Below are 12091 nucleotides of genomic sequence, written 5' to 3'. Positions count from 1 at the left end.
CTTCTTGGCAAAAGGCTGAAGACCAGGTTCCCCCTTGCCTGCTGATGTAGAACACAGCAGCGGTATCGTTAGTTAGGACCTGAACCACTCTGTCCTTTATAGGAGGCAGGAAAGCTGGACAGGCTAAGCGTACCACTCTGAGCAAACTGACATTTATGTGTAAGGAGCAACCACGACTCAACCAACCACCTTACATGCAGAGATTGCCCAGATCGGCTCCCCGTCCCAGAGCTAAAGCATCAGAGACCAGGTTGATTGACAGGGACAGGGCTGCAAAGGGGACTCCCTTCAACCCCAATGTGGGGTCCAACTACCAAGTGAGCAATGGCAGTACGTGGTCCAGAATCTTCAATACCCAGTTTATGTTGTGTCTGTTGGGGGTGAAAACTGACACGAGCCACATCTGGAAGGGTGTGAGATGGAGCTGTGTGCGCCAAACGACGTAAGTGAAGACCGCTATGTGGTCCAAAACACCTGTCTCTGGCCCCCGTGGTGTTTCGAAGGGCCGGGCGATCGAGAGAACGAAGGGTGGTGTCACTTAAACCCTGTCTTTGTCCTTTCTCCTGTAGGTCTCCTGCCACGAAAGCCCCCAGGACTGACGTGGAGAAGGCCGGAATGGCTTTCTGGCCCACTGCAGAGTGTGGAGGCCCAGTGACTGCAGGGTGTCCCAGGGAGTCTTTAAGACCATGCAGCCTTGCGTCAGTGAGCTCAGGGAAGAGCCTCACACCATCAAACAGGAGGTCCTGGATTGTGGCCTGCTTCTCTTGGGATAACCGCAAAGATGGTAGCCAAGAGCTGCGCCTCATGGCCACCACCTAAGCAATCACCCTAGTGGCCAAGTCTGTAGCATCTCACAACATATGGAGGGTGCCCTTTGCCACCTTCCAGGATTGTGGCAAACTCAAGGGCCAGGTCCTGTGGAAGGGCCTCCCTGAACTTGATAAGGGAGTTCCATAAATTAAAATTGTACCTTCCCAACAGGGCTTGGTGATTGGATACCCGGAAATGTAAGCTGGCCATCGAATAAATCTTTCTGCCAAAGAGGTCTAGTCGTTTGACATCTTTATTTTTTGGTGTGCAGCTCATCTGTTCCTCCTGTTAACTGCAGACACGACCAGCAACCCTACTGATAGGTGTTTATAGAGACAGTCAAATCCCTTGGTTGGGACGAAATACTACTTCAGGACCCGAGTCGACAGGTAGTGCAATGCAAGCCAGCGTGGAAGATGACAACATTGAACAAGTTGTCTGATTGCTCCTCCAGCTCTTCGATTTCAAAGTTTAAGTCGGCAGCCACCCTTAAGGAGAGCTTGGTGCTTCTTAACGTCGTTGGGGGGACAGCCAATCCAGGAGGGCACAGCCACTGCTTCAGCTGGCGACAAAAACAAGGGCATCACCAGGGGAAGGGGGAGTTCTCCTTCCCAGAGACAGCTCCTTGGGTGTTGATGCCTGTTGTTGGTCCCATACTTCCACCATGGAAACAACTCATCACCAGTATCCCCCAAGGGTTCCAACATGGCCATTGACCAGGCCACTGTCCCTGCTGTCATGCTGCTGATACTGTACTGGTCTCACTGGCCAACAGGGATTTGTACCCACTTGGCAATAGGCTGAACCCTGGCTCCCACTTAGACCAATCCCCTTCCGGTGACCATGGTGGGGCTGTGGAGGCCTGCGTATGCCGACTAACTCTCAGAGACTGGTGTCCAGACGGCAGGGATTGCCGCCTGTCCCTGAAGTGGTACCGAGGCAGCGGAGATTGGTTCTGCGATGACTAATGGTCCTGCAGAGGCGGCGACCAGAGCCTAGAAGACTGCCTGGGTGACAGAAAGACCTGCGCACAGGTAATCTTGAGAGGCTGGTCAGTACTGAGAGAGTGAGGATCGGTGCCTCGTTCCAGTAATCCAGGCCTCATGGAAGAAGAATGTGGCGCTGGGGACCTGGGCCTTCTAGCCAGCGACCAGGGTTGCAGGACCAGTATCCTAGGCCATGGGGACAAGGACGAACGCCTGCGATCCGGGGACCGATGGTGCTCCCCTGCCCTTTGGGGAGGTCCTATGGCTTGCCTTTGGGCTGCAGAGTCTTAGCCCCTTCTGGCACCTGGCATGGCATCTGCGGACCGGTAGGCCCATCAGTTCTTTGCCTGCATGGGCCATCTCAGATGACAAAGGCTCCTGTAGAAGCCAAGATCCCCTACCGCTCCCAGAAGTTGGAGGCAGATTCTTGTTTGGGCTAGGGGTCCGACCTTAGTGGTACTCCCCTGTAGCTCCGGGGTGGGCACGCGTCCTGAACTAGGTCCTTTGCCCAAAGCCCACTTCCCCTCCTTGGATGGTGCTGTGGAGACTACTTTCTTTGGAAGCTTCTTGGGCACTGGCGAGGGGGAACGGTTCTGGGAGAATCCCAGTGCTGGTTGGGCGCTCTGCACCGATGCAGAGGTGCTAGGACCGGAATCCCATCAGGAGGGCTCTGATACTGGGCACAATGCGGCCTAAATCAGGAGGGCTCTCAAGCGGTCCATCTCCTTTTGGGTTCTGTGATGAAAATTTTTGCAAATCCTGCACTTCTCCTTTATATGGGGAGAACAGCTGCTATGAGGGTCACTAATAGAAACTGGCCTGTTGCACGAAGAACATGTCTTAAAGCCCGGGAAACGGGGCATGCCCAGCTCCAGGGCAAAGTCCCAACCAGGACTCTAACCACTAAACAAACACCACACACTTACTTAAAATGCTAATTAAGTACTTATAAACTATACAGAAAGGAAACAACAATGGGCTGTTAAGAACCACGAGCGCTCTTGCTATGCAAGACAAGGCACTTCGACCAATCATCATGGGCAGTAAGAAGGAACTGAGGGCGTAGGGCCAGCGGCACTTCATATACTGACGAATGAGCGCGGCACCTGAGTGGGCACCACAGCTGACCCTATGGATAGCCTTAGCCGACCCTAAGGCAAAAATCTCTGATGACTGTGCACGTGGGCCTGCACACACCTTGAATGGAATCAACATGAGCAAGAACTCAGAGAAGAACAGACTTTTCCAAGTTGCCTTTAACTCCTAGAGAAGAAATTAGCTGATGCATAAATTAGGTTATCTTGTGGGCTTCCTGACAAGTCCTGGCAGCAAGAAGCAAACTGTTGAGAAGGAATAACTTCATAGTTTTCTCCTATGTAAAATGAGCTGTTAGTACCAGGAATACCTTGGCAAAGACTTGGGAAGCAGTGATAAGGCTGAATGGGAGCATTCTGTATTTGCAGTGGTCTGAGAAAACGTCTGTGTATCTGGTGAATATCCACATGAAAGCAAGTATTCTTCATATCAGGAGTGCTAAACCATATGTCTTTTTCCAGGAATGAGATTTTAAATGCCACACTGACCATGCAAAACTTCAGCTAATGGACAATTCCAAACTCCCTTCTTTTGGAGGATTAGGGAGTATGTAGAGTAAAACCCTTTTTCTCTTGGTACTGAACAGGTATGAGTTCTACTGGTCCTTACTGGACGAGGGACTCCACTTCCTGTCTTGAGAATCCCCTCATGAGAGTAGCCCCTGAAGAGGAACGGGATGGGGGTTTTTGGAGGAGATAGGGAAGTAAACAATCATATAGCCAAATTGGCTATACAAATCTATACATCTAATACCCACTTGTCCATAGTCCTGGCACTCCAGATGTGGAAATACAGTGCTAAACAACCACCAAATGGTATGTGGGGGTTGGGTGGTGACATTGTTAATGGTGTGCAGCTCTCAAATTCCAGTCAAAAATTTATTTTCATCAGAGAATGGGATTGAGATGGTACTGTAGATGTGAGGATGCAAGGAAACAAGAATTATGACCCTTCTCATAAGAGGCAGAGAGTACAGAAGATCCCTGGTGATAAAACAGAGATGCTGGTCTTGGTCTGTAAGGCTGCCTGTGCTATTTCCTTTTTGGGGTAGCTGTATACATTACCAGGGAGTGGAGAGTGGCTCTAGAGTCCTTTGAAATGTGTAAGGACTTTCACTGAAAAGGGTGTCTTTCATCTGTCCTTTCAATGAAAAGTCTGCCTTCACCAAAGGGCAAGTCCTCCATGGTGTCTTGTACCTCCCTGGGAAATCCTGAGGTGTGTAACCATGACTCACAACCAATTACAACGACTATTGCCATCGACATAGATGATGTCTCTGCTGTATCAACTGCTGACTGAAGTGCAGTTCTGGCCACCGGCTTGCCTTCATCAATAAGAGCCTGAAAATGAGCTCTCTCTTGTTGTGGTCGCTTGTGTCCAAAATCCATGAATTTTGAGCAGTTGAAATAATTGTACTTAGCCAACAGTGCTTGGCAGTTTGCTATACAAAACTGAAGGCTACAAGATGTAAATATCTTTCTTCACAGTAAGTCCAGACATTCAGCTTTCTTGTCAGAAGTTGCAGATTTAATGTGTTGTCCACATCTCTCCTTGGATCAGAGCCAGGTGGATAAAAAGGAATTCTGCTCCCTCGGATGGGAAATAATATAGTTTCTCTCAGGGGCAGGGGCTTATGTTGCTGGTGTATTCCCAGACTGTTCTAGCAGGTTCAAGAATAACTTTGTTGACTGGAAGTATTATTTGGCTGAATCTGGTGGTTTGCAGAATATCCAGGAGCTTGTGCTAGTGATCCTAGCCTCTTCCCAAGAAAGATCTGGAGTGCTTCTGCCACCTTGTGCAATAACTACTGAGTGTTTATGGTCATCCAGAGGGGACAGAGATGCCAGGGTGACTGCTTCATAGGGAGACAAAGGCTGCAAACTTGTTGATATTGGCGGAACTGGTTCACAGTCCTCGTCTTCAGCGGGATCAGGAGGAAGCTCTGACTGATCAGAACAGGGTCCAGTATGGAAAGAGCCCTCACAGGATGGGCTTCAGAGTGCTGTCCCCAGGACACCGTATATCTTAAGTTCTTGGAGGCTGACAGAGTAGGTCCTGATGAGACCCTGATGGGGGCTCGGTGGATACAGACTCTCCTGTAGCAGAGCTGGACCTCGTGGCAAGGGATGCACTCCATGTAGATGCAGGCCAATGTATGGGAGACAGGAAGGGATTCTACAGCTTGGGTCTGACTGCAGCCTCTTGGTCTTCTCCTATTCTAAGTCAAAATTCCCATGGCTCACAGGTATGGCTAGGGAAAGACTGGCAGATATTACACCTAACTACGATGTGTGCCTCTCTGAGACAGCGTAAGCAGAGCAGATAGTCATCACTGTGTGAGAAGGAACAGGGGCAGGACACAATTCTTGAAGCTCAGAGTCCTGGGCATGATACATGTAACAGCGTATTGGGAAGGTGGGGCAGGAGGTGGAAAATCTACATAACTACAAATACTTTACTAAAAGCTATTAAAAACTAAACTATAATAACAAAGGCACTGTTCAATATGTACAGAAAGAAGAATCTGAAGGAGAGCTCCAAACACTGGAGGTTCCAACAAAGGCATGTTGCAATAAGAAGAAACTGGAGAGGTGGTCGGTCTGCCTCACCCTTATCTCCTCGGTTGGAGGCACAAGGAAAGCAAGGGCACACATGCAGGCTAACGGACACAGCTTTCAAAATTCTCCGACTCCAGGCACATGGAACACATGTATATCCCACAGTGGAATACATACAGGGACCAGCATACAAAGAACCACCAGTGGTATCCTGTCCAAAATGTATATATGCAAGCTGGAAGAAAATTCTTTGCTTTTTAACTGACAACAAATATGATTTGTGTTAAATCAAGCTTGGACTTGAGGAACAAAAAAAAAAAAAAAGGATATTCTCATAGTTGCCATTGAAACAACTGGTACTGAAGCAGCCAGACTAATAAGCAAGCAAGGAAAGGTACAATTCTGAAGTTGCAAAATGGCCTTTGTTTAAAAATATAACAGAAGGCTCAAAATTTGGACCATGCAAGTCCAAAATATTTCTAAACCATCAATGTAAGTTCTTTTAATTAAATTCCAAGGTGTCAATTCAAACGGATATTTTGCTGTTGTCTTCACAATGTTTGCTGCTAATTTCCTTGACTACATAATCTTGCTCATGGCTGTTCTAATTGATTGATTTTCTGGTCCATTTTATACAGTTTAAAATTTCACCCAGCAGGAAAGGGTTAAGGGAAACTGATGATTGTCTAACTTTCCTTCTAATACATTACAGTGGCAGAATGTTATTACATAAGCCAGATTTTCAATCCATTCCCCACACACATATGCACAACTTTGCATGCACACACAACTGAGTGCTGAATACTATATCACCCGTATGTGAGGTGATGGAATTCATCAACTGCATATGCAGGTGACAGCCACTCATCTACAAATAGATGGGACTGCAATCTGTAACACAGACGCACACGTTAAGATATACTGGCCTGTTTAGCAACCACATAGCGAGTACGGCCAAGAACACTTTTTCAGCGTGCACCTGGAGAGAAAAATGCAACTTCTTCTCTCTGATGAAGACCTTAGTGCAGTTATTCACATTGACATTGACACCATTAAGAAACTGAAGTTAATCAGGCAATTATATTCTGCACTATTAAGTATAATTCTGAGCCAGAAGACTATCACACCAGTGCTTTGGAATCTATACTGACTGGCAAATAAGTTTCTTGGTGAAATTCACAGTGTTGATTTTAACATACAAAAACCTAAATGGTTTGCGAGATGGTTCCCCCAAGACCACCTCTCTCCCAATGCCATACTGCTCCTCCTGAGATCAGAGATGCTTAAGATAAAGCTCCCTTGTTATTGGGTCTAACCCTTCATTATAAACTATGCAAACAATCCTTAAAGGGGCCATCTACGTGCTAGCACAATTGAAATAAATGGAAGTAGGCAACTGAGAGCGCTCTCCCCATAAGGGATCACGGCTTCTGGATTTTACTTACTCTGGTTCACGAGAGCCCAAATCTGTTAATCGGCAGGCCCATCCTATCCACTAGGAATTTATGGCAGGGAGGGTGTTGAGAATTGAAGAGGTCTACGTGAGGTGGAAAGGTTTCTAATCTGCTGGTACTGGAAAAGCAATCCATTTGTGGCAATGGACTGGGGTTACACTAGATCTTTACTTTTTTAAAACTATAGCTTTGAAATCACAAGCCAAGTTCATCTCTGTAAGTAATTCCATTGATTCTTATTCCAAAAAAACCACTCTATTCTGACTGATTAGGTGGTAGGATATTTTGCCTAGCCATTACTGTTGTTTTGGGTACATTTCCACAACTGACCATATCTCCCTGGATTATAAAAGGAAAGGGAAAAAAACATGGACTAATCTTAATATACTGGTTCTTTCCACAATTTGATATTTTGAAAACAAGCTTCTACTGTACTTTACAGAGCTTTGACCCTGCTGCATCACCTAGTCGCACCCGTTTCCCACTCCCCAGTGTTCTAGTGTTGAATGGAATCTAAATGGGAAAATATTAAGCTTCCTTATTTGCTTTTTTATTATCTTTATTTAAAATATTTGAAAAATGTCTACACAGAAAAGAAATTGCTCCTGAAGGCCTATGGATACTGGTTATATCAACAAGACAAAGAGAAGAAAACTTTCAGTGAAACCTACCAAACAGACACTCCTATCCTGATACCATGAAATATCACACTGGCAAGTGAGCAAATTATTTTAAAGGGTAAAGAATAACTACAAAAATAAATTGCACTACTTTGCCTCATGTATGAAAGTTACTTAAGCTCATTATAAAAAAATCAAGTTTAAAACAAAGCAATTAGAACCCCATATACACTCTGAAAAGCCTTCCTACACTGAAATTTAACATTTTTAGTTGAAATCTGTAAAAAAACCCATACACTTACTTGCATTTCTTGTTGGATCCTTCAGTCTGTATATAAGCATATATGCATTTGTGGAGCTAATAGGGAAATATTTTTAAGAATATCAGTATCTGACTTGGAAGCCAAAACAAAATCATATAATTAAAGTTATTAATATTACAAATAGTTGTATATGGCAATTGTAATACTGTGTATTAATTCAATAATCACAAATATTGTTTGTAAACATGAAATTCATACTATTGCTAAAATATTTGAAATTGTCATCAATTTTTAGAATTATTTTACATAAATGTATAATACCATTTTTACCATACTGTGGCATGCAAACAGTTTGGTTGGACTATACCAATATTAAAACAGAAAGAATATTAGAGATATACTAACCTAGCAAAAGCACTGGAATAATAGCCTCTGCTTCCAGAGGACCCACCATATGTTTTTTTAATATCTTCTTGGGTAATCTAGAAGCAAAACCAGTTTGTTTTTTTAAAGTTCATTTTTTGTCAAGTAACAATAGTAAATGAGCATTTATTAGTATTGGAAAAACTGAATCTAGTCAATGTGAACTCAGATCACACTGAAGTCATCACTATTTTACATTTGTTTCTTTTTACTTTCTAAATGCACAAGAAAATAAAAGTTGCGTGTCTAGAAGTGATTAGGTCTCCCTTTCAGGTTGAAAATAAATATCCTTAATATTTTTGAAGTGTGAGTTTTAGACAAATGTTAATATGTATTACGAGAAACATGACAGCAAATACAGTCTCTCAACTTCCATATGAATTTCAAAAGTTACTTCTATAGCATAGTTTAAAAATTCAAGTAAATACACTCAGTGTAGAAAATCCCAGAAGGCACATTTCCTGTCAGATAAGAGTTCAAAGAAGGTCATACTTCAAAACAAAACAAAAACAAGTCCCAACTGGAAAAATAAAGAAAAGCAAGTTGAAAGCTCTCTTAAAACACTTTGGGTCAGTTATCAAAGAAACCCTAATAACTACAAGCAATGGATTTGCCTAATTTAAAATGGTACAGCAACAGTATGGCTTTGCTTAAGCTACACCTCAAATTCAATATTGTATGTGTGTACACACACACACACACACACACACACACACACAGAGACTTAGTCAGCCCTGAGAGCATCCACTAGCATCACCATCACAACTTTAAGTGTTTTGGGAGTAAGGCTACTAAATTATTTTTTGGGACAAATCTAAGATAAAATCTTGACTCAATGGGAATTTTGCCATTGACTTCAAATGAAGCTCTTGTCAGTCAAACAATAACGTAGATTTATAGTTACATTTAGCATAGAAACATAAGACTGGAAGGGACCATCTAGTCCAATCCTATGCACTCATGGCAGGATTAAGTATTATCTAGACTATTCCTGACAGGTGTTAGTCTAACCTGCTCTTAAAAATCTCCAATGATGGAGACTCCACAACCTTCCTAGGCAATTTATTCCAGTGCTTAACCACCCTGACAGTTAGAAAGTTTTTCCTAATGTCCAACCTAAACCTCCCTTGCTGCAATTTAAGCCCATTGTGTCTTAGAATCATACAAGAATAATAAAAGATTAGGGTTGGAAGGGACCTCAGGAAGTCATCTAGTCCAACCCCCTGCTCAAAGCATAACCAATCCCCAACTAAATCATCCCAACCAGGGCCTTAAAAACCTAAGGATTGAGATTCCACCACCTCCCTAGGTAATCCATTCAAGTGTTTCACCACCTCTTAGAGAAAGAGTTTTTCCTAATATCCAACCTAGACCTCCCCCACTGCAACCTGAGACCATTGCTTCTTGTTCTGTCATCTGGTACCACTGAGCACAGCCCAGCTCCATCCTCTCTGAAACCCTTCAGGTAGCTGAAGGCTTCTATCAAATCCCCTCCCCCCTTACTCTTCTGTAGACTAAACAAGCCCAGTTCCCTCAGCCTCTCCTCATAAGTCATGTGCCCCAGCCCCCTAATAATTTTCGATGCCCTCCCCTGGACTCTCTCCAGTTTGTCCACCACTTTCTGTACTGGGGGGGGTCAAAACTGGATGCAATACTCCAGATGTGGCCTCATCAGTGCTGAATAGAGGGAATAATCACTTCCCTCAATCTGCTGGCAATGCTCCTACTAATGCAGTTCAATATGCCATTAGCCTTCTTGGCAACAAGGGCACACTGTTGACTCATATTCAGCTTCTTGTCCACTGTAATTCCCAGGTCCTTTTCTGCAGAACTCCTGCTTAGCGAGTCATCCCCAACCTGTAGCAGTGCATGGGATTCTTCCGTCCTCAGTGCGGGACTCTGCACTTGTCCTTGTTGAACCTCAGATTTCTTTTAGCCCAATCCTCCTATTTGCCTAGGTCATTCTGAACCCTATCCCTACCCTTCAGCATATCTACCTCTCCCCCCAGCTTACTATCATCTGCAAACTTGCTGAGGGTGCAATCCTTCCCATCATTCAGATCATTAATGAAGATGTCAATGAACAAATTAATAAAAACAAAACATTACTGAACAAAATCAGCCCCAGGATGATTGATCACTACCAGCCCCAGCTGTTGATCACTACCACTTGGAACCTGCCGATCTAGTCAGCTTTCTATCCACCTTATAGCCCTATTCTTGTCCTATCCTCAGAGATTAAGAACAATTCTTTTCACTCCTCCTTGTAACAATCTTTTATGTACCTGAAAATGGTTCTGTCCCCTCTCTGTCTTCTCTTTTTCAGACTAAACATACCCAATTTTTTCAATCTTCCCTCCAAGATCATATTTTTCTAGACCTTTAATCATTTTTGCTGCTCTTCTCTGGACTTTTTCCAATTTCTCCACATCTTCGTTGAAATGTGGCACCCAGAACTGGACACAACACTCCAGCTGAGGCCTAATCAGCACATAGTAGAGCAGAAGAATTACTTCTCATGTCTTGCTTACAACATTCCTGCTAATACATCCCAGAATATGTTCGTGGTTTTTTTTTTCTGCAATAGTGTTACACTGTTAACTCATTTAGTTTGTTGTCCACTATGATCCCCAGATCCCTTTTCACAGTACTCCTTCCTAGGTAATCATTTCCCATTTTGTATGTGTGCAACTGATTGTTCTTTCCTAAACTGAGTACTTTACATTTGTCCCTCATGAATTTCATTGTATTTACTTCAGTCCATTTCTTCAGTTGGTCCAGATCATTTTGAATTTTAATCCTATCCCCCAAAGCACTTGTAACCCCTCCCAATTTGGTATTGTTCGCAAACTTTATAAGTGTACTCTTTATGCCATTATCTAAATCATTGATGAAGATACTGAACTGAACCAGACTCAGAACCGATCCCTGGGGGATCCCACTTGTTATGCCCTTTCCAGCATGACTGAACTATTGAAAACTACTCTTAGGGAACATTTTTCCAACCAGTTTTGCACTCATCTTACAGTAGCGCCATCTAGGTTGCATTTCCCTAGTTTGCTTATGAGAAGGTCATGGAGACAGTATCAAAAGCTTTATAAGGTAAAGATATATAAAGCTTTGGAGCAGGACAGGATTAACTCCACTACCTTTGAATTATGGCAGAACTATCATATTAACTCTTTAAGCAAGCAGGAAGTTGCCCTTGTGTATTTTAAAGGGGAAGGCATAAGACTAAAGCTGATACAGCTTTCACATTTAATAGGAGACTTCTACTCCTATAAGACTTTCCCTCTCTCAATCATCAGAATGCCTTATGGAAGTTCACCAGAACCATCCTCAAAGTCTTTATAGGAAGACGGTGCCAGGACCATGAACTTTTCTCCTAGGGTCAGGGAACAATTCCTTAAGGGAAGAAAGATGGGAATGTTAGACTTCTCAAAATCTTTAGCCAGAAATAATATGTTGTGTTTTCTTCTGTACAGAGGTAGTGTGAAAGAAGGGGGACAGTAAATAAAGGGAGCAAAATTAGCCTAAAACACAAAGATTTCTATTAAACAGGATAAAGTAGCATGGAGAAGCCAAATATGTCCTGATCAACTGAAGCAGGTAGCCTTGCCTCTTCCTATACCTGGAAATCTCTCATATTTCTTGAGGATTAAACACCCAATGAATTTGCTATATTGAATAGACGGTGACTGATGACAGATCATGCTGCAGGCAGAAGACTTGCTCAGAGGAGCAAACAAACTGCCCTGGGGTGGGGTACCATGACAGCAAGTACTGTAGAATGAGCCTACAATGAAGACTTGCAGATGCTACCACAAAGAGTGCACCATTATTTCCTAGCTCGTTGGTTTGCATTGCTACTTCCATTTCTTG

General features: G+C 43.6%; 1 protein-coding gene across 5 annotated transcripts in view; it reads right to left on the bottom strand.

Annotated features, from left to right (window-relative positions):
* Nucleotides 1-12091, bottom strand: part of USP47 (ubiquitin specific peptidase 47) — a 107089-nt gene that overhangs the window by 37166 nt on the left and 57832 nt on the right. For all 5 annotated transcript variants that reach the window (XM_032791788.2, XM_032791785.2, XM_032791786.2 and 2 more), the window contains 2 exons: nt 8192-8268; nt 7826-7881 (listed from right to left, as the gene is read on the bottom strand). In XM_032791788.2, the coding sequence (XP_032647679.1) occupies nt 7826-7881; nt 8192-8268 (133 nt within the window). The remainder of the gene's footprint in view (nt 1-7825; nt 7882-8191; nt 8269-12091) is intronic.

This window comes from Chelonoidis abingdonii, chromosome 4, assembly GCF_003597395.2.
Source record: "Chelonoidis abingdonii isolate Lonesome George chromosome 4, CheloAbing_2.0, whole genome shotgun sequence".
Taxonomy (NCBI): Eukaryota; Metazoa; Chordata; order Testudines; family Testudinidae; genus Chelonoidis; species Chelonoidis abingdonii.
The sequence above is the reverse complement of the archived record's forward strand: the minus strand, read 5'-3'. Positions and strand labels throughout refer to the sequence as shown.